This window comes from Nicotiana tabacum, chromosome 5 (assembly GCF_000715075.1).
Source record: "Nicotiana tabacum cultivar K326 chromosome 5, ASM71507v2, whole genome shotgun sequence".
Lineage (NCBI taxonomy): Eukaryota > Viridiplantae > Streptophyta > Magnoliopsida > Solanales > Solanaceae > Nicotiana > Nicotiana tabacum.
The window spans coordinates 143815339-143836461 of NC_134084.1; the positions used below are offsets into that span (position 1 = coordinate 143815339).

A 21123-nucleotide genomic window follows, 5' to 3' on the forward strand; every position below is an offset into this window, starting at 1 on the left:
TAAGTTGTAACCCTTATAGTTAGCTTTCCAACCATATATTGTGGAGCCCAAATGTAGTTTTGAGCAGAAAGTTATGTGCATTTTACTAGACAGTGCGCAATATGCCTACTCAAGTCTTCGTTTGTTCTTAACTATCAAAGTTGACCCCTGATACGATCCCGACTTAATTCCTTGGACTTTTGCTCAGACTTCAAAGCTCCAAATCACTTGAATTCATTCCATTACATCTATATAGCTCGGAATCACTCCTACAAGGCATAAAACACACAGTTAGCGCAAGACACTAGCGATTAAAGTTCAAACTCAATTAAAGTGCAGTAAATTAGAGTGTAATAAGCGACTAAAATACGTAATTATAGCCTATCATCAGTTTTCCTCATGCTGGTTCTTATTTTGGGCAGTGGTAATTAATTTCTTGCGTCTCCCTTTAGTCTAGATTTGACATTTAGCTAACAACAACAATAACGTATCTAAGGTGATCTACATTACCCCTATTTTGTGCAGATAGAAAGGCTGTACCTGATAGACCCTAGGCTGAAACTTAGCTAGTACATTCATCTGGTATTCCAGGAGAGGGAGGGGGTTTGGGGGGGACGACACTTCAAAGCTAGATGTCTGCATTTTCATTTTCCAAGAATTTATTAACCAAGTCTTTTCCTTTTTCGGAATTAACTGTTATTTTTGGAGGTAGAAACTCCCAGGTACGTGCAAGGACACAATTAATTAAGCTCTATCCCAAGAGCATCCACATCCTAATTGACGTACATATATAGTTTGTTTTGATCCTACAAATTAAACATTTTATTAAGAGTATACATTTCCTTAAGGAACGTTCATAGGATCATGAATAAACTTAGCTCTCTTCTTTCCATCACATAAAAGTTTGAATTACAATGATATAACTCCATATTTTAAGTACAAGTATAATCAACACTTTAATTTCTATATTATAATGCGATATATTGGTTTCTTGGATGTGTGCAGCTATGAGACCAGAATTGGTGGAGGCAAAAAGATGCAAGAAGCGGAGCCAAAACTTCCATGGGCGGTGCCGCAGCCGGAAAAAATGTGCTGATATTTGCCACACTGAAGGCTTTGAAAGTGGCCACTGTAAAGGCTTCTTGAGTCGCCGCTGCATCTGCACCAATCCTTGCTAAATCGTTATAACCTCATGAAAATAATGAATGTGTTGCTCAGAATTGGAAACTTAAAAAAAAAAAAAAAAATGTTCACCTTTGCTTGTGGGAGTTAGGTGGACTCTTATATATGTTAATAATATGCAGAAATTCTTAAGTTGCTGTATACTCGAAGCTATCCAGCTTGTTATCATGAAGTGAATAAACCATCACATTGACAGTAAAAATCACTTCCATTATGTCTCTCTTCATAAGATTTGGTACGTCGGCGCTGCATCCTCAACTCCTCAATAGTCTCTAAAGTTTCTTCGGGGAGAATGATTATCTTATGACATTGTTTGGTCAATTCACTTGTAACACCTACCTACCTCCCCCTACCAACCAACCAAGTAGTGAAAGTGTATATAAAAAGTAATATTTGACCTATTATACACAATATTTTGGCAAAGGATGTTCAATTGGTCACCCTTCGTCGACTATAACTCCGCCGTACGCCCAACACACCCTTCGATCTCATATTAAGGAGATTTATGAACATAATAAAAGAAAAAGATACGGCAGAGTGCAAAAGAATGATTATCTCCTAGGCAATTAGAGAGAACGCACATTTGGTTATGGAAAAACACGCACAAAATCAGCAATTTGGCCAATATGAACAAAGAAAATGGAGAAAGACAAATGACCATTTATACACTGAATTTGTATTACCTTTTAAATAGCAGCACTAAAATAAAAGAGGGGAGAAATATTTACATTTTGGATCAACTGATAATGCGGAAAACGAAAATGTGACATTTACTGTCCGCATCTAGTGCATGCCTTTGATACATTTGTCAATTGTTGGCCCTAGTTTTGGAGAGTTTTCATGAGCAACAACTACTCTGTGTTGTTTGGTGTTCTTGTTTCTGTTTCAAGATATTTTTCTTCCCTGGAGCAGATCCTTCTTCTAGAAGACTAGGTACCTCCATTATCTGGGTACAGTAGAAGATTAACAAAAAGGTGAATCTTGAATATCTCGTCAACAATAACAAAAACAATATACCTAGTGTATTCCTACAATGTGAGGTTCGGGGAGGGTAATATGTACGTAGACCTTACCCTACCTTGTGGAGGTAGAGACACTGTTTACGATAGACCATCATCTTGAATATCTTGTCAACATCTAGAAATGCCCGGAAAACATGTTCTTTTGTGATTTTCAAGTAATATTTTATAGTTTCTTAAGTGTAAAAAGATGTCATGGGTTTTTGAATACTTGCGCCAACAGATTCTTAAAAAGTCAAGGTATTACCCTTGTGTCATGAAACAAAATGGGTGAATGTAAAATTAGGACAGGACACAGCAGCAACTCAAAGTTAGGGAGACAAAGGGAACAAAAGGGAAAGCAAAAGGAAGTGACTACAAGTTTACAAAGTGTCTAGACCAATCATCAGTTTGGACTTTGGTTGGGGTAATCAGGATTTTCCAAGCAGTATGAATAAACTTGCTTGTCATAATCTTCTGTCAAAGTCTATATAATGAAACCATCACCAAATATCTCATTAAGGTAACATTTTTGTAAAGGTTTTCCATCAAAGGTCAGTTAGAGCACCTATAAACTGATCTAATACCAATTACCAAACATCAAAATTTTTAGATCTGTATCCACCATGATATTAATTTGAATTTGATTCACATATGATGAATATAAAGAGATGGTAGCTACATTTGCTCATTCACAAAAGCGACTGATTTAACCTAAATCATAAAATAGGAGAAGATTCACAATCCAATTTTATATGCCTAAGTGACACTCGTATTCAAATCACGAGAATCAGTATCTGTTCATGAATATGTCTAGAATTAATTCTTGTATATCTACTTCTATTCATGTGGGAGAGGAGTACTAGAATTCTATTTGTTTTATGGGTTGGAAAGGTGAAGATTTTCAAGAAAGAGAATCATAAGTCCTCGGACTGTATTTGCAATTTATTTACATATTCGACCAAATTTATGAGGTGCAAATTCTGCAGATTTATATGTCAGCAACAGAAGTTCAAGCTTATGGAATCCTTTTTCCTTTTCTTTTTCTATTTTTTCTCTATTGATATCTCTGGGTTGATAAACCATTTTTCCCTTCAATGTGTGGAAAAGAGTATTGGGGCCATGACAACATCTCTTCTGACTCCTACGGAAAGAGTGAAGGAGTATTATTACCTTTAAGGTAAGCTCTTCAAAGCATTGCTCTACATTTGCTCGGGTTTTAGCACTGCACTCAAGAAATAAACTTCCAAGCTCTTTTGCTAGAGCAGCACCTTCCTCCCTGCTCACAACTCTCTCAGATTCCTGAAATTCCATACCAAAAAGAATCAGCTAAATAGGTCCTATAATTCATCTAGATTTATACAAGCATCAAATAATCTTATAGTGAATGGAATGAACGTAATTTCTAATGTTAATGTTAAAGATTCTAATTAACACATGGATAATGAGAGCAAGATACACCAAGGGTAGAATAATAGTTACGTTCACAAAGTGAGACAAGAGATGTAATTTATAGTTCATATTTGGTTTGCATATATAGGCAGAGAGTAGCCTACAACTCAGCTCCTAAACGGAAGAAATCCTGTATATTCATGTTTAAAAGGTAGTCTCATTATTAGTTTTTGCTAGAGCAGTATATCAATTGTCTATCAAGAGTGATGGTTTCCTATTCTAAGAACCTTCTAAAGCAGCTAGACGCTGCAGCAGGATAAAGTGCACTCCAAGCATTCAAGAGCATACACAAGCATATTCACTCTAGCAGGACTTACTCTGTCAACTTTGTTTCCAACCAGCATTTTGATACAATCCTCGTTAGTACAGCAAAGCTCCACCTCTTTTGCCCACACATCAGATAGGTTTGTGAATGTGTCTCGCCTTGTCACATCATAAACTGTGATTTACAGTAACAGCAATCAGATATTATGAACACAGAAAAGAAATGCAATGACAAATTTAGACAAGACATAGTATTGCACAACAAATAAGGCAGGAAAATGCTTCTTTTGCTGATGCAACTAGGAAAGCTTAATTTCGTTGACAAGTATTTGAAGATTATCCAGATGAAAAATGAAAATCCATCATTTGCATGTCTTCATATGTTACCGTTATGTGCTCGTAAGAGCCCATCAACATGGATACATGATGCTCTGATAAGGGGACTTAGGAAGACAACAGTCAGTTCACTTTTCTGTTGCAAAAAGCTTCTAAATGTTTGTGATGAAGAAAACTTTTTCAGTGTACTTTGCTGGACAGAATTCCAACAGGGGAATATAGAGAAAGACGAAGAGTTCTAAAATCATCCACTCTTAACAATGAAAGCATGCTCGATGTAGGTTCCTTAAGCACTAACATTTCATTAGAAGCATAAATAGAATTCTAAAGACAATAACATCCGTTTTCACCAGTATTATAACAAAAAAGAAAAATTCTCTATTCACAACATGCACATAAACTGAACACGAACAGAAATTTGGATGGCTCTCAACTCAAAGAACAAAATGGCATGTAGTCCCTCTAGAATGGTATGTAATATTTCTTCATCTATGACATACCAAGAATGATTCCCTGAGCACCTCTGAAGTAGGAGCTTGTCAATGTCCTGAACTTCTCCTGTCCAGCTGTAGAAAAATGCTAATAAAAGTTACAACCTGGCCATGGCATCTAGGTAAGCCTAAAAAGTACATGCCTTTATGATGTTGCTGAGGAAAAGATGATGCAAAAATTTGGGTTATTATGTTGGAGTAGAACAATGACAGAAGTTATGTCCATGATAAACTACTATCATCAATTCTGTTAGAATTTAAACTCTACCACTCTGATCAAAGCAGAGCATTATAGGTTTCATTCACTGGCAGTGTGATCACAGTGTTGCGTATTAACTCAATAACTTTATTTCAGAATCCAAAACTGTAGCAGCCTTTGGCGCGCCGAGTATAGGTAGAAGATCAATTCAGCAGGTCATTTTTGGCAAACAATCTTGCTATGGTGTATATTACTGGAAGACATGTGACCAAAATAAGCACATGAATTCACCATTGCATTGAAGTGGACAAGGTGATGATTCATTAACTTGGTTTCACTGTCTCTCAACACACAAGCAGCAGTGAATTCTTAGTTGCTACTATTAATTTGATCATATGTAATCGAGATATCATGATGGGTGATATCAAACTTAAATGTCTAGAAACAATTTAAAACTTCTATAGCCGGAAGTACTATGCTTTTGGCTTAGTCATCAAAAGTAACTTGAATTCAAAAAATACTGAAGACAACGAAGCGCCTTCCTATTGAATCACAGGACAATATTAGGAACATGGATACTTCACTAGGCAGACTTAACAAGCTCCCCTTATGTTTGCATTATTAAGCTTGATAGGTAAGATTTTGAGGCTATTAAGTGGAGAAGAGTGGTTTCTAGTCCACCTTAAATAGGAGAAAAGTTAGCTTTGTGTTCCGGATCATCATGTAGTAGAATGGCTTTGATCTCTCTGCCAACAAAAGATTCATAGGATCTGTTTACGATCTTCCCATTGCTTTGTTTGCTGGTTTTGTTTTGAGAAAGTATTTCAATCACTCTTATGATTTTATAATAAAGTTTCTCATTGCATGGCCACATGTTAACATATTTGGACATGGACAAAACTTCATTTTCTGTTGGATAATAATTTCACTGTGGGCGCAGATAGATTATGATGAACACAGGTAAAGCCTCAGCTATTAGAGAATACAGGAAAACCATTACCTGTGTCCCAAATGGTAAGCTTCAATCTATTCCCACCAACAGTGAGCGTCTTGATTTTAAAATCAACACCTAGCCATTAGGTCAAAGAAACAGAAAATCATTGGAAAGTCGATAATAAGAAATAGTATCATATGAGACCAATATCATAAAAATTCTTGAAAGTATTAGTATACCAGCAATCAGCAATACAGAGACAGACAGGAAGAATAATTAAGATTGGTTAGTTTAATTTCTAACTTGCTTCTCCTTCTTCATCTTCTTCTTTTTAAATTTATTTACTCTTACATTCTTTTGCCGATCAGAGGTTCTTTCCTGAAGATTTTGATACTAAAGTATCCTACTCCAAAATTGTATCATAAACAACTCAAACATGGCATATTCTAGGAGTAGGAGTCAATTCAACCCAAAGAAAGCTAAAAAATCTTTTTGGATGAAGTAAAAGTTTCATTGCTAGCATCAAGTAGATGCAAAAAGATAGTGCAAGGATATTACAATTGAGCTCACAGAAAATGAAAATTAGCTCCTTAAAGAGGTGGCTATTCTAAAACCAGGGAGCTAATAAACTGGATGAACAAGGAATCATTGGACTAAAATTATGAACGAAAACGGTGTAGTATAAATTCAGCATGAAGCAATGCAACAAGCAACCATTACAAACCACGGAGAAGGTTGATTTCTGCCTGAAGAATAGGATGAAAACTACTACAATATACTATAAATTTAGGGGTGGCAAATGGGCGGGTTGGGCTGAATTTGGGCGGGTCAAGATGGGTTAGGTGAATAAATGGGTCATTGCCCAACCCAGCCCAAAGTGTACTCAAGCTAAGATGGGCTGAGTCAAGATGAGCTAAACAATGGGTCATAACCCAACCCGCCCAACTTGACTCATGTTTTAGAACCATGCTCATCTTGCATAAAAAAGTCTTTTACCTTAAAATGTGTAAGTTGAAGGAGATGGGAGGGGGGTAGGTGGTGCAGAAAAACGAAAAAACAGAAAACAGAAAATTAAAAATACAAAAAGAAATTAAAAAAATTGTAAAAATTTTGAGGGGGTTTGCGCAGGGAGAGGGGGTGGTTGGTTGGTGAAGAAAAACAGAAATTAAAAATACAGAAAAAGGTAAAAATAAATAAATTGAGGGGGTTAGCGCGGGGGGTGGGGGTAAGGGGTAGGGGTGGATGAGTGGTGCAGAAAAACAAAAAAAAAACAAAAAATTAATTTGCAGTGATTAGCACGAGGGGGACGGGGTAGGGTGGGATGGGCGGTGCAGAAGAACAAAAAAAATAGAAAATTGAAAATATAAAAAAAAATTAAATTTTTTTTGAGGGAGGTTGGAGGTGAGTGGGTAGGGGTAGGTGGGTGGTGCAGAAAATTAAAAATACAAAAAAAAATGGAGCAACTAAGTAAATTTCTAGATAAGTTGGGTTGAGATCCCTTTATTTTGGGTGAGTTTCATGAGTTGTATTTAGGCTGCTCAATTGGTCGGAATGAGTTCTAAAAAATAATGAGTTAACTTGGGCTAAACTCAAATAGACCCATGAGCTAAAATGTGTAAATATAGCACGGTATAACCAGTTTTCGGACTGGTCATTCAAAAATAGTCAGCGTTTACCAAGTCAATAAAAAATAGCCACTATTTTGCTGCAACAGAGACTGGTCCAGCATAATATACTGGAGTTCGGTGCACCTGTGTATGAACTCCATCATATTATGTTGGACCGGTATACTTTGTTGGCTCCAGTATAATATACTGGAGACTAGAGCATCGGTGCTCCAAACTCTAGTATATTATGCTGGACCGGTATACTTGCTGGAACTCCAGTATATTGTGTTGGAGTTCTAGTGTCCCCAGAGTTCCAGCATACTTATCTTGGAACTCCAGTATAATATGCTGGAGTTCAAGTATACTTATGCTGTAACTCCAGCATAATATACTGGCGTATTTTTCGGGTTTTGAACACTGTTTTTGCTCAGATTTATCTTTACATGAAAAGTGACTAAATTTCGATTACTTTTGAAACTGGGCTATTTTTGAACGACCAATTGTAAATCTAGCTATTTTTGAATTTCTCCCCTAAAATGTTTGTAGTTCAACCCATTAATCTCTGGATGGGTTGGGCGAGTTGGATGGGTTTGGGCTCAAATTATCAGTCCAACGGTAACTACAAGAAAGAACCAGTATATGTAAAACCACTATAAATCACTCAAACAAATTACCAAAACCTATAATGAAATTAATCACAAGCATTCTTCTTCTTTTTTTTCCGAAGTTCAATTTAGATGCTTAAAAATAACAGCTAAAAATCCAGCAAAATCCAAGCACAGGATGGAGAGGAATTAGTTTCTATATAAGAACTAGTAACTTTTTAAGCACAAAAGTCAAACTTTGATGCCTCTGATTCCCCAAAAGAAACGCAGTATTTACTAAATTTAGATTAATCTGAAGATTAATGATAGTGCACACAAACTCAATTCCCTCTTAATTCAAACGCCGAGATTTAATGCACAGTTGATAATTGAAGATCGTATAATCCAAATCTAAGCGAAGCTCAAATCATGAAGTTAGACAAAATAAAATTTTCACAAGTTTAGACACCTAATTGAAACTATATGTTTATATAGATATAATAAATTGATACGGCAAAACATATGGTAACTCACCTATCACAACATGTCAAATACTACAGATACAGTGTTTGGAAACTTAAATCATTGAACATTAGATTGAGACAAGTTTAATCTGAGCGAGCGATGCTCATTTGAAAAGATTCATTCAGGCAACCCTAACTAGCTTGGATTGAGACGTAGTAGTAATAGTAATTGTGTAATGTTTCACAAATTGATGAAGAAGAATACCAATGGTAGGGGTAATATCGTCAATAGCATTAGAAATGAAACTGAGGAGCAAGCTGCTCTTGCCAACTCCTGAATCACCGATCAATAAGATCTTAAAAGACAAATCATAACTGCTGCTGCTCTGCGCCGCCGTTGATGATCTCATTCCCTGACACTATCTTTCTCTCTCAATAATGAAAAACTTTCTCTCTCTAGCTAGCTCCAAGTACGGTAAAAGCCTATGGCATGATTCACCCTTTCTGTAGCTATATGTATACTTCATAGAGAGAGAAAGGAATATAGATATCTATATGTATGTATAGGTTTTGGAGAGAGAAATTAAGAAAACGGCAAGCTGAAGAATGAGGACAATGTCATCATTGTCATGCAAGTTATGCTTTTATTCTTTCCTTTTCTTATTTCTATTCTGTTATTTTGCTGAGTAGCAAATGTAGAGATTCATTACAGAACATGATTCGGTTTCTGAGTGACACGCATTGCACCTGAGAGGTTGAGTGGCATTGAGATAAATAAAGAACGAACCAGGGGTGAAGAATTAGTGCGATTGGGCTCCAGCGTCGTCTTCTACTTTGGTGGTGGGTCAAATCAAAATATCTGTGGGCTTTTTCTACTGTGCTTAGGGATGGCAATATGGGGGCGGATGTGCGGCGGGGCGGCGCAAATGTACGCGGGTGCGGTGCGGGTTTGAGTTTTGCGGGTGCGGTGCGAGTTAAAATATTGTTATTTAAAATTCAGGCGGATATGAAGCATTGCGGGTTGAAGTCATGAATTGACTTCATACTGCAGCGGAACATAACAAACTTGTCCTAAACCCATTTATTTTGTTGTTTTGTCCTGCATTATAAAAAAACTCTAAATTGATGTACTTTTATTGAAGTTTTTTAATCCAATCTTTTAAGTATTACTGTAGTTTCTAAACATTTCATTTCTTTTTCTTGTTATACCCAAATCAAGCAATGAAAAGTAAACGATTTTCCTCCATCTTGGTAGATATTCTTCCTTCCTCTTCCTTTTTAGATTTCTAGTTTTCAAATAAAATAAAAGAAACTTAAACATGGAGGTTGCTGGAACTTTTGATTTCATAAGAATTTTTCCATGCCCTATGGAGATGTATGGAGGCTAGCGGTGTTCCGGTGGCGTACATTAGGGCGATTAAGGACATGTACGAGGGAGCAAAGGCTCGGGTGAGGAATGAGGGAGGACACTCGGATCATTTCCCATTGGAGATGGGGTTACATCAAGGATCGGCTCTTAGCCCGTTTTTATTTGCCTTAGCGTTAGATGTGTTGACGCGACACATACAAGGGGAGGTGCCACAGTGTATGCTATTTGCGGATGACATAGTCCTGATAGACGAGACGCGAGGTGGAATTAATGCTGAGTTGAAAGTTTGGAGACAAACGCTAGAGTCTAAAGGTTTCAAGTTGAGTAGGTCAAAAACTGAGTACTTGGAGTGCAAGTTCAGTGATAGGATGCATGAAGAAGAAGTAGAAGTGAGGATTGGTACTTGGGTCATCCCTAAAAGAGATAGTTTCAAGTATCTTGGGTCTATTATTCAAGGCAACGGGATGATTGACGATGATGTTACTCATCATATTGGAGTAGGGTGGATGAGATGGAGGCTCGCCTCGGGTTTTGTGTAATAAAAATGTGCCCCCTGGACTTAAGGGCAAGTTCTATAAAATGGTGGTTAGACCGACTATATTGTATGGAGCTGAGTGTTGGCCCATCAAGAAGTCCCGTGTCCAAAAGATGAAAGTAGCTGAAATGAGGATGTTGAGATGGATGTGTGGGCTTACTAGAAAAGACAGGATTAAGAATTAAGTTATTAGGGACAAGGTAGGAGTGACATCTGTGGAGGACAAGTTGCGGGAATTGAGGTTGAGATGGTTCGGGCATGTGAAGAGGAGAAACATAGATGATCCGATCATGAGGTGTGAGAGGTTATCCATGGCGGGTTTAAGGAAGGGAAGGGGTAGGCCTAAGAAGTTTTGGGAAGAGGTAATTAGGCAGGTCATGTCATTGCTTCAGCTTACAGAGGATATGACCCACGATAGGAAAGTATAGGGTTGTAAGTTGACAGATAGTAGTGTATTCCTCCTAGGCCGACCATTAGTACCAGGACTATTTTTGTAATTTTCTATTTATGGTTTTTTATTATGCATGTTGTGGCATTCACGCTCGTTACCATGTTACATTGTTGTTAATATTCTATGCTACTTGGTTGCTTTATCTTCACTGTTACTTGAGCCGAGGGTCTATCAGAAACAACATCTCTATCTCTATGAGGTAAGGGTAAAGTCTGCGTACACACTACCCTCCCTAGATTCCATTTATGGGATCAAACTAGGTTTGTTGTTGTTGTTGCAGTACATATGGAAGTCCATACTTCAATATAGTATTAATACTACAAATTTATGTTAATGGAATTAAAATTTGTTCTGTCCTTCCAATTCAATTATCCAAAATGTTTGAATTTTTTATTGATTTATTAGTAGTTAGATCATCTTATCATCTCTCCTATAGTTTAATGCATAAGAGTCCAAAATCCTGGGTATTTTGCACTTAATTTCATTTCCAACTGTATCAGAACTCAAAAGAATATTGTTTTGTGTCAATCGTATTTCTTGGGGAAGAGACTTGGTCCAAAATCTAACAAAATTCAATTAAAAAAAACTTAAGTTGGGCGGGTGGATGGGGCGTAGGTATGGGGTGGATGAACGCGAGTGCAAATGCTATGCGGGGTAGGGCGGGGTGGGTTAAAATTTTGCGGGTTAAGACAGAACACGCATCGCACCTGCACCGCTTGTCATCCCTAACTGTGGTATTGGGTTGGACCCAAGACGTTTAGTTGTGATGAAAATTATGTCGGATGGATTTTTTTTTCTAGAACAAGGTTTATATTTTGGCCCCATTAAGAAAACTTCAGTAAAATAGCCTTGTTATCAGAATTTTGAAGCCACTGTCAGAATATTTTCATATAAATAATTTTGATGATTGCCATATTTGTGTCGAATCCGTGTGATCACTATATGAAAATTTCTAGCAATTGCCTTTGCAAATCCTGGTGATGACCATATGAAAATTTCTGACAATTATCATGTTTTGTTGTAAATCTTGATGACCACTATATGAAAATAGTTTGCGATTGCAATGTTTTTGTAGCAAATCCTGATGATCACCATATAAAAAAATTCTAGCGATAGCTAAGAACACTTTCCAAAATTCTGGTGAAGGCTATTTTCTAAGACTTACTTATTAGGATCAAAAAATTAAGAGTGACAACGAAATATCTTATTGTTTCCATTCACCTTACTTGTTACTGAAGGATTGTGTATAGGTGTTCGTAACACGCAGCGGAAGACAATAACAATCCTAGGCAGATCTTTTCGTGTTTAAAATTTATTTACATGTCAATAGATCAGATCTAAGACGTACCTGGTGAAAAAGTCTTATTTCAAATTCTTCGATAGTGCGAAGACTCTATGCGTGTCCACACCGAGACTGATCCTTGCTATCAACTCTTTGATCAATGAAACCCGCGAACAAATTGAACGAAAAACTTGTGCTGAAATTTTTCTCAAAACTCCAGCAAATAATGCTTTCTTGTCAAGAATATATCTCCTAGTTTTTAGTTTCTTCAAAGAACTCCTTTTAATCACACTTTCACAAAGTGTATTTTTCCTAGACCACCTACGGCACTTTTCCACTACCTCTTTTATAACATCACCTAAACCTTTTCCTTTTGGTTAAGGTAGTCAATTACCTTAGGCTATAAATCTAGTTCCAAAAATAGACTTCATAAAAGGTTTTCATTGGAAATTCTTTATCCCATTCCTAATGGGATCACATGCACATCGGCGGCAGCTATTCCTTTATGAACTTTAATACGTGAATCCAATTTCACATTGGATTTCACAAATAAGTTTCCATCAACTTTTTATTAACAATTTATTCATATTTCATATACATTCTGATATGAAATATTAATTATATATCATATATATATTTCAACTAAGAGATATAATTTATTTTTCTATTCCAAATAGAAAACTTCAATTTGTTCACAACATTAATTATATCCTCTGTGCTAGCAAAGAATATAATAATATTTGATTTGGACTAATAATTTATTTATTTGACTAATTAAATTCTTTAATTTAATTATCAAAGACTAAAGCAATTAATCCTTTAGCAAAGATCAGAACACTTGTTAGTGTGCGATCCTATAGGTTCAATACTAAGTAGGTAGTAAATTGATCACATCAATATACTAATCAAGGGTGGCGTCTAGCAACACTCCTTAACGACCGGATAGCATGAAGTATACAATTTACTCTCAAGAACCAGTAGAAGAATAATGTAGTAATTTCTTTTGTCTTTATAGCCCTGGATCACCCTAGGATATGGTTCAACTGTCAAATCCTAATAGGCGACCAACTATGTGTTCATGTCTAATATAATCGACCATTGAATGACCTAAGAAACTCTTTTCTTCTTTCATTCAATTGCCCTGGCCAAGGTCTTAATTTGGTCATTTATAATTCATAATAATATGGAGCTTAAACTCATTACCAAGAGTTGACAGATTCCATCTTGATCAATCACTAATTCTACAAGTATTCAATTGTACCCACTATCCTTTCAATCGCCCTAGGGCCGTAGGTGTCTAGTATTAAAGCACAACAAATAACTTGTCAATTACTGTGACAATCTTAGGTCAAAGGAAATTCTTGCATCACATTCTTCAAGAGAATATCTTATTGACAGTTTATGGTAATTCTAACCATTAGGAAGTATGCAATGAGTCGGTTCAATGATCATATCTCTATATGCATCATCTATCTATGTGATTTAGTTAATGAGATCAACTAATCTTTATTCCATAAAGATGATCAGATAAATATTAATCTAACCGGATTACTAATGTCCAAATTAATAATCCTACAATCAAGAACAAATTTAGATTAAGTTGTAAGAGACTTTGCTCTCATTATCATGATCTCTATCACAATGACAAGTCTCAAAATTTAATCAAGGACCTTATCAAATTAATCAAACAATTAATAATAACTATGATAAAAGAATGCCATATATTTTTATATCGAATAACGTTCACAAAAATATGTTCAAATCATCAAATATGAGATTGGATCTAGGGCATATCTACTATATCCCTAACAATCTCCCACTTGCACTAGAGCCAATCGCTCTTGTACTTCATTCCCAATTTTCACTTGCGTTTGTCAAACTCCTTTGCACCAAGAGCTTTAGTGAATGGGTATGGAGCATTTTCCTTTCCATCAACCTTTTGAATCTAGACATCTCCACGTCCAATGATTTCTCTTATCAAGTGATCCCTTGGCAGAACGTGTTTGGATTTTTGGTGTGATTTTGGTTCTTTTGCTTGAGCAATGGCTCCAGTGTTGTCACACAACAATGGAATTGCACCTTCTATCGAAGGAACCACACCAAGTTCAGTTAAGAAATTTTTCATCCATACAGCTTCCTTAGCAGCTTCACTAGCTGCTATATATTCTGCTTCAGTCATTGAATCAGCTACTGTAGCTTGTTTGGAACTTTTCCAACTCACTACACCACCATTTAAGGTGAATACATAACCAGAAATAGATTTACTATCATCTCTATCTGAAGAGAAACTTGCATCAGTATAACCTTCAAGTTTCAACTCAGAATTTCCATAGATGAGGAATTGGTCTTTAGTCCTTCTTAAGTACTTAAGAATGGTCTTCACCACCTTCCAATGGTCCTCACCAGGATTTGCCGGATATCGGCTAGTCACTCCAAGTGCATAAGCCACATCAGGACGTGTACATGTCATGGTATACATGATATCTCCCACTGCACTAGCGTACGGGATCCTACTAATGCGTTCTTTCTCTTCAGGTGTTTTAGGACAATCCTCCCTACTGAGAGTAATTCCAGTGCCTATCGGTAGATAGCCTCTTTTGGAATTATCCATATTATACCTCTTTAAGATAGTATCAATGTACAAAGACTGGGAAAGTCCAAGCAGCTTCCTAGATCTATCTCTATAGATCTTTATTCTTAATATATAAGCTGCTTCTCCCAAGTCTTTCATGGAGAACTGTTCAGATAGCCAAATCTTGGTATTTTGCAATGCCGGTATGTCATTCTCTATGAGCAATATATCATCAGCATACAACACTAAGAATATAATTGTGCTCCCACTAACCTTTTTGTACACACAAGGTTCTTCTTCGCATCTAACAAAATTGAACTTTTCAATTGTCTTGTTAAAGCAAATATTCCAACTTCGAGAAGCTTGCTTTAGTCCATAAATAGATCTTTGTAGCTGTAACAACCCGACCGGTCGTTTTGAACTTTTGCACTTTGATCCCCAGTTCCCAGGTATGACTTGCCCCGTGTAATGTATTATGACTGATGTAGATCGTTGGTTTTGGTTTTCAGGAAAAATCAGAATGAATTTGAAAGAACAGTCTCAGTTGAAAGCTTTGAATTTGAAAGGTTTGACTAAGAGTTAAATTATTTGTATATGAGCTCGGATCAGAAATTTTATGATTTGGATAGCTTTGTTGGGTGATTTATGACTTAGAAGCGCGATTGGAATGCATTTTGGAAGTCCGTGGAAGGATTTGGCTTGAATTGGCAAAGTTAATATTTTGGCAAATTCCGGTTGATAGGTGAGATTTTGATCCGAGGGTCGGAATGGAATTCCGAGAGTTGTTGTAGCTTCGTTATGTCATTTGTGATGTGTGTGCAAAATTTCAGGTCATTTGGACGTCGTTTGGTCGACTTTTTGATAAAATTCGAATTTCGGAAGTTTTAGAATTCTTAGGCTTGAATCCGAGGGTGATTTGATGTTTTGAGCGTTCCAAAGGTTGGAACAAGTTTGAATTATGTTATGGGGTGTGTTGGCATGTTTGGTCGGGGTCCCATAAGGCTCGGATATGTTTTGGAAGAGTTTTTGGAAGATTTTGCCGTTTTGAGCATAAGAATGTAATGATCCAAAGGTCCATTTTTAGTTCTAGAGATAGAAATTTGATTTCGAGACTTCCTAAATTTTGATAATGAATTATAGGACTGATCTGGAAAGTTTGGTCTAATTTCATCAAGTCGCAATTGGTTTTTTGACACAAAACATGAGTTAATTGTTTAACGAGGGAAATGGGTATTAAACTAAGCAAATGAGCTCCGAATTGAGTTTTGACTGAAGGGATATGTTCGTATTATTATTTTTGACTCATAGGAACAAGAATCATCGAATTCCGAGTTCGTATGATGGAGTTATAGCCTTTTTAGTGAAAAGAAAAACTGCTACAATTTTCTGGGCAGTTTCTGCATTTTTTGCACGTGTGAACAGAAACCGCACCTGCGTGAACAATATCCGTGTACAGTACCATATACAGTAAACATGAACAGTATCCGTGAACAGTACCCCTGTATACAGTACCCATGAACAGTATCCATGAATAGTAAAATGTGTGAACAATATTTTCCATTTTTACCAAATTGGAGCTCGGGGAGAGGCAATTTTCGAGAGATTTTCAGAGAAAACCACGGGGTAAGTGTTCTTAATTTAATTTTGGTTAGATTAGCCGAATCTATTACTAGTTTTGGCAGTTAATTGGTCATTTTAATTGGGAAAATCTTGAAAACCCTCTTGGTTTAATTTGAAGATTTGAGGGTCGAGTTGATGTCGGATTTTAGTAAAATTGGTATGGTTGGACTCGTGGTTGGATGAGGTTTCATATTCCGTAATTTTGTCGGGTTCCGAGACATTGGCCCCACGGGCGAATTTTGAGTGCAATTTCGGATTTTTAATGGAAAATATAGAATTTCATATGGAATTAATTCCTATAATTTTTTATTAATTGAATTGAATTATTGTGGCTAGATTCGAGGCATTCTGAGGTTGATTTGAGAGACAAAGGCATCGCGAACTAGAGGATTAGCCGGTTCGAGGTGAGTAATGATTGTAAATAATGTCCTGAGGATTTGAAACCCCGGATTTGCACATCGTAGTGCTATATTGAGGTGAGGCACGCGCTGGATGATGAGCGCAGGGTCTTTTACTACCGGGGATTGTGACTTGGTCCATCCTTATTGATGATTTTACCGCATATTTGATTGAAACTTATATCATCATGATTTGGGCTGATTGCCATACTTGGGTTTCGTGCCAATTATTTGAATCCTTTGGAAATTTTTATACTATTTCCTCACTGTTTTGACTTATATTTAAACTCAGTCATGTTGATAATTATTGTTTTACAAACTCAGTCGCTTTTATGCAGATTTAAAAACTCAAATGATATTTCTAAATGGTATTTTGGGCTGAGAACTACTATTTTACAAATGCTCGAGGGGCTTATGATGATTTCGAGACTGAGTGAGGCCGAGGGCCATATGTGAGGATATGCTGAGTGATATGAGGTCGAGGGCCTGCGATACTATTTATGCCACGAGGTGGCTTGAGTGATGTGAGGTCGAGTGATATGAGGCCGAGGGCCTGAGATACTTTATATGCCACGCGGTGGCTTGAGTGATGCGAGGATATGCGGAGTGATGATGCCACGAGGTGGCTTGATATAGCGCTTGGGCCGTAAGGGGCCCCTTCGGAGTCTGCACACCCACAGTGAACGCGAGTACCCATTGTTCTGAGTGATTGATACAATACCCGAGGGGCTGATATGAGTGATTGTGAGGTAGCCCGAGGGGCTAATACTATTCTGAGAGTGAGCCCAAGGGGCTGTTACTGATCTGATATTGAGCCCGAGGGGCTGTTACTGTTCTGATATTGAGCCCGAGGGGCTGTTACTGTTCTGATATTGAGCCCGAGGGTCTGGCACTGTTCTGATATTGAGCCCGAGGGGCTGGTTCTGTTGATATTATGCCCGAGGGGCGGTTTGTTGTACATGTTTTGCCCGAGGGGCTGTTTATATTTCTATCATTTTTGTTACTCACTTGTAAACTACTTGTTTTACTTGTTGGAAAAAGGGATTTTCACTTGATTTCTCACTGCTTTACTGTTTAAAGTTATTTTACTGCTTCAGTATGGAATACCTTGGGTTTTTGCGTGATTTCTTGCCTTCAGTCTTTATTTATTATTATTACTCACTAAGTCAGAGTACTCACATTACTCCGTGCACCTTGTGTGCAGATTCAGGTATGTTTTGGCTGATTGGAGGCAGAGTCATCAGGGTTTAGCAAGGTAACTGCCGGCGTTCACATCACTATTTTTCTCTCTCCTCATTTCATTAGTCTGTATTTGTACACTCCAGGCTTTCAGTTGTATTTATACCCTAGTAGATGCTCGTGACTTGTGACACCCCAGTTAGGGCTGTGTCGGGTTGTGCTTCCGTTAATTATATCATTAAATCATATTTAAATTGTTTATTAATGTTTAACTATTTTTGAAAAGGCGATATGAGTTTGTTGGCTGGCCTTGTCTTCACGAGAGGCGCCATCACGAATGGAGTGGGGTTTGGGTCGTGACAAGTTGGTATGAGAGCCTAGGTTACTTAGGTCTCACGAGTCATGAGCAGGTTTAGTAGAGTCTCGCGGATCGGTACAGAGACATCTATATTTATCCTCGAGAGGCTACAGAACCTTTAGGAAAACTTCACATTCTTGAATTTTTATCGTGCGTCCTTTGATTCAGCTTGAAATGTAACTCTTTGAATTCCTTCCACGCGTTCGTATGCGTGCATGAGCGTTCAGTATCAGATGTGCCTTGATGGTTTGTGATTTCCCGATCGAGGGGCGATGTGTGATCTCTGTAAGTTGATTTTGGGCCAGTCTAAAGGACTTGATGCCGGATATTTGCCTATGGCTTGAGCACCGAGGTGCTGATTATGTAAGCAAGTGTTTTGAACTTATATGTTCGATATTGTCCCTATTAGTGGAAGTGACGGTTGAGTAACTATGTTATGAGTATGTTAGTACAACGAGATGTATTCATATGATTTGGAAATGACAAGAAGGGTTTGCTGGAGGATAGAAGAACTATTAGGTGCTTGAATTCCATCTTGATTCGAGGTATAGCCCCGAGTTATAAGCGTGCGAAGAATCTTTTCATGTTTTCCAGTTGTGAGTGAAGTAAAAAAAAATCATGTTGCGGTATGAGTTCAGACTTAGGAAGGCTAAGTGACTGCGTTCAGTTTATGATGGTGGAAGGTATACATAAATGTTAGTTAAGGCGAAGCAAGTGGGTTATCTCCTGCAAAGTGTTCTGGAGTTGTGTGATCTTTATGTTGTCTGTTAGAAGATCCCATTTACAAGTGAAATATATATATGAATTTAATTTGGGTCGCTTAAGAGAGTGGGTTTAATTGTTATGAGAGTAAATACGAGATTTGTAGAAGATATGAAGTACTAGATGGTCTGTGTTCCACGAGCTTATGAAAGATTAAGTTAATCTCACTATGGTATTATGGCAACAATAAAACGTATGTGTTATGAGTTATGGTGCGTGTTTGACCTATGGCTTTGAGCAAGTGGGGGAGTCCGCTATTGAATAGTTGATTGCACGGTTATGTGCTCTAATGGTCCCAGTTCGAGGCGCATTTGTGAATCAGTTATGGCTCGAGTAAAGGAAATTTCAATAAAGGCTATCTTATGCTTTATGGGTGTACGAGAATCGGGGAATGACTTGAGTTATGGTTGGTAAGGAATGCTCGGTGCATAGGGCAAGAAGTTGCTTGGTTATATTGGAATGAGGTCACATTCTGCAGTGTCGGAGTGCTAATGAAGCACATGTTGTTCGGTTCATTTAATCAATCTAACTACGGTTTGAGTAGTGTGGATGACTCTAGAGAATGGTCCTATTGTGTTCAAAACTCTACATGTAATAATTGGAGGCTTCTAAGTTGTACTTATGGATAGAAACTGAGTTTTCAGTGGAAGATGGAAAGACTTGTGGTATTTTCTATGGGATTCTATATATCAGTATCGGGAAGGTGAAGGTAATGGCTTTGGGGAAAACTTAAAGAGTATTCAGCGGCTTAGGAGCCCTAGACGGTGTAGCTTTATGCTTGGGTTTCATGTGATAAGCCTAGGTTGAGGAAATTGTGGTGCTACAACAAGAAGGAATATTAAGTTGAAGATGAATTAGAAGGAATTTAGATAGATGGGGTATCTTGATAGTAGACCAAATCGGTATGGTAAGGATATGATTAATTTCTTATGTGTGTTCGAGGTAATGAGTTCCTACAGCTATTTTGCAACAATGCTCTTGGGTTTTGATGGCTTGTTTAGCTTGGTCTAGTTAGAAGGATTCAGTCCTGGCAGTTGAATTTGTGCAAATGGAATTGGGAGAGTTCTTATTGATTTCTACCGTGGTTAGAGAGGTGCAATTTCTCCGAGTGTGAGAAGCATATGATATGTAATGATTTTTCTTCTAGATAGGATCAATGGAAGTTCTTGGCTAGATGAGTTACAGTTCAGTTCTGAAAGGAAGTTCATAAAACTCTTAGGCAGCGGGTAGCCTCAGATGATTAAGGAAGTGGTACTGCTAATTTGAAATGATTTGACGAGAGTCTATGTTTTAGTAAAAAGGCAATGTTATTAAGTTGATAGCACTTCGGTAGTATTGCAGCACCTTCTTTTTAGATCGACTGGTGATATTCAGGTTTGCTTGGTGGCACAGGAAAATTTTAGAGTATCTATAGTAGAATGATTGGGTATTGTAGGTGTGGCATATATTCGGACGGTGAAATTGGGATAGGATTTGGTGATTCATGTGTCGTATGGACGTGGAGATGGAAGTTCTCTTATATAGGCTATGTTGTGATTGTAGATCGTGTGTATCAGCACTGTTTAGTGACTACCGAGATTTGGAGGCCCGAGTGGATATTTCTTTGCTTGGTATGTTAGATTTGGATGTGATGTTGGGGATTTAGACTGATCGTCTCAGTGTTGGGTTATTCTAGACTATTGCATTATGGGCTAGGTTGGAAATGCCAAAGGTTGAGTGGCGATGTGTGTCGGGTTATGTTCTAGTGGAGTGGTTTATATTTCATAGACCCAGTGGACGACTGGGAAGGATTTCTTTTCTTAATTGGGCCTTCGTGATGGATGTCAGTGCAGAGGTTTCTACCATTGATTCAGTTTTGGTGTTGAGGGACTTTCCAAAAGCGTTTCTTGTGGTCGGGCATGTCGTCGGGCGAGGTTGTGGATTTCGGTATTTATGTGATGTCGGGCACCGTATCGTATGGCTCCAGCATGAGTTATGGTATTTGAAGGAGCAGCTTTAGGCTTCCTTGGTAAGGAGTTTGTTGGCAGGCCAATGTGGATGCGTGTTCTAGCTCGAGTCGGATTGGTTGGCCTCGAATTGTATTGTTGAGGGATATGTTGATTCAAAT

The 21123-nt window shown here is 37.6% G+C and overlaps 1 protein-coding gene across 1 annotated transcript; it reads right to left on the bottom strand.

The window, feature by feature from the left end:
* Nucleotides 1–1801: 1801 nt before the first annotated feature.
* LOC107770475 (ras-related protein RABC2a) lies at nucleotides 1802–9233 on the bottom strand. Its single transcript, XM_016589790.2, has 6 exons — nucleotides 8756–9233; nucleotides 5902–5970; nucleotides 4712–4777; nucleotides 3929–4050; nucleotides 3333–3461; nucleotides 1802–2107 (listed from the first exon to the last, which is right to left on the bottom strand). Exons 1-6 carry the CDS (start codon nucleotides 8898–8900, stop codon nucleotides 2000–2002), a joined length of 639 nt encoding a protein of 212 aa, XP_016445276.1. The 5' UTR covers nucleotides 8901–9233; the 3' UTR covers nucleotides 1802–1999.
* Nucleotides 9234–21123: the final 11890 nt, after the last annotated feature.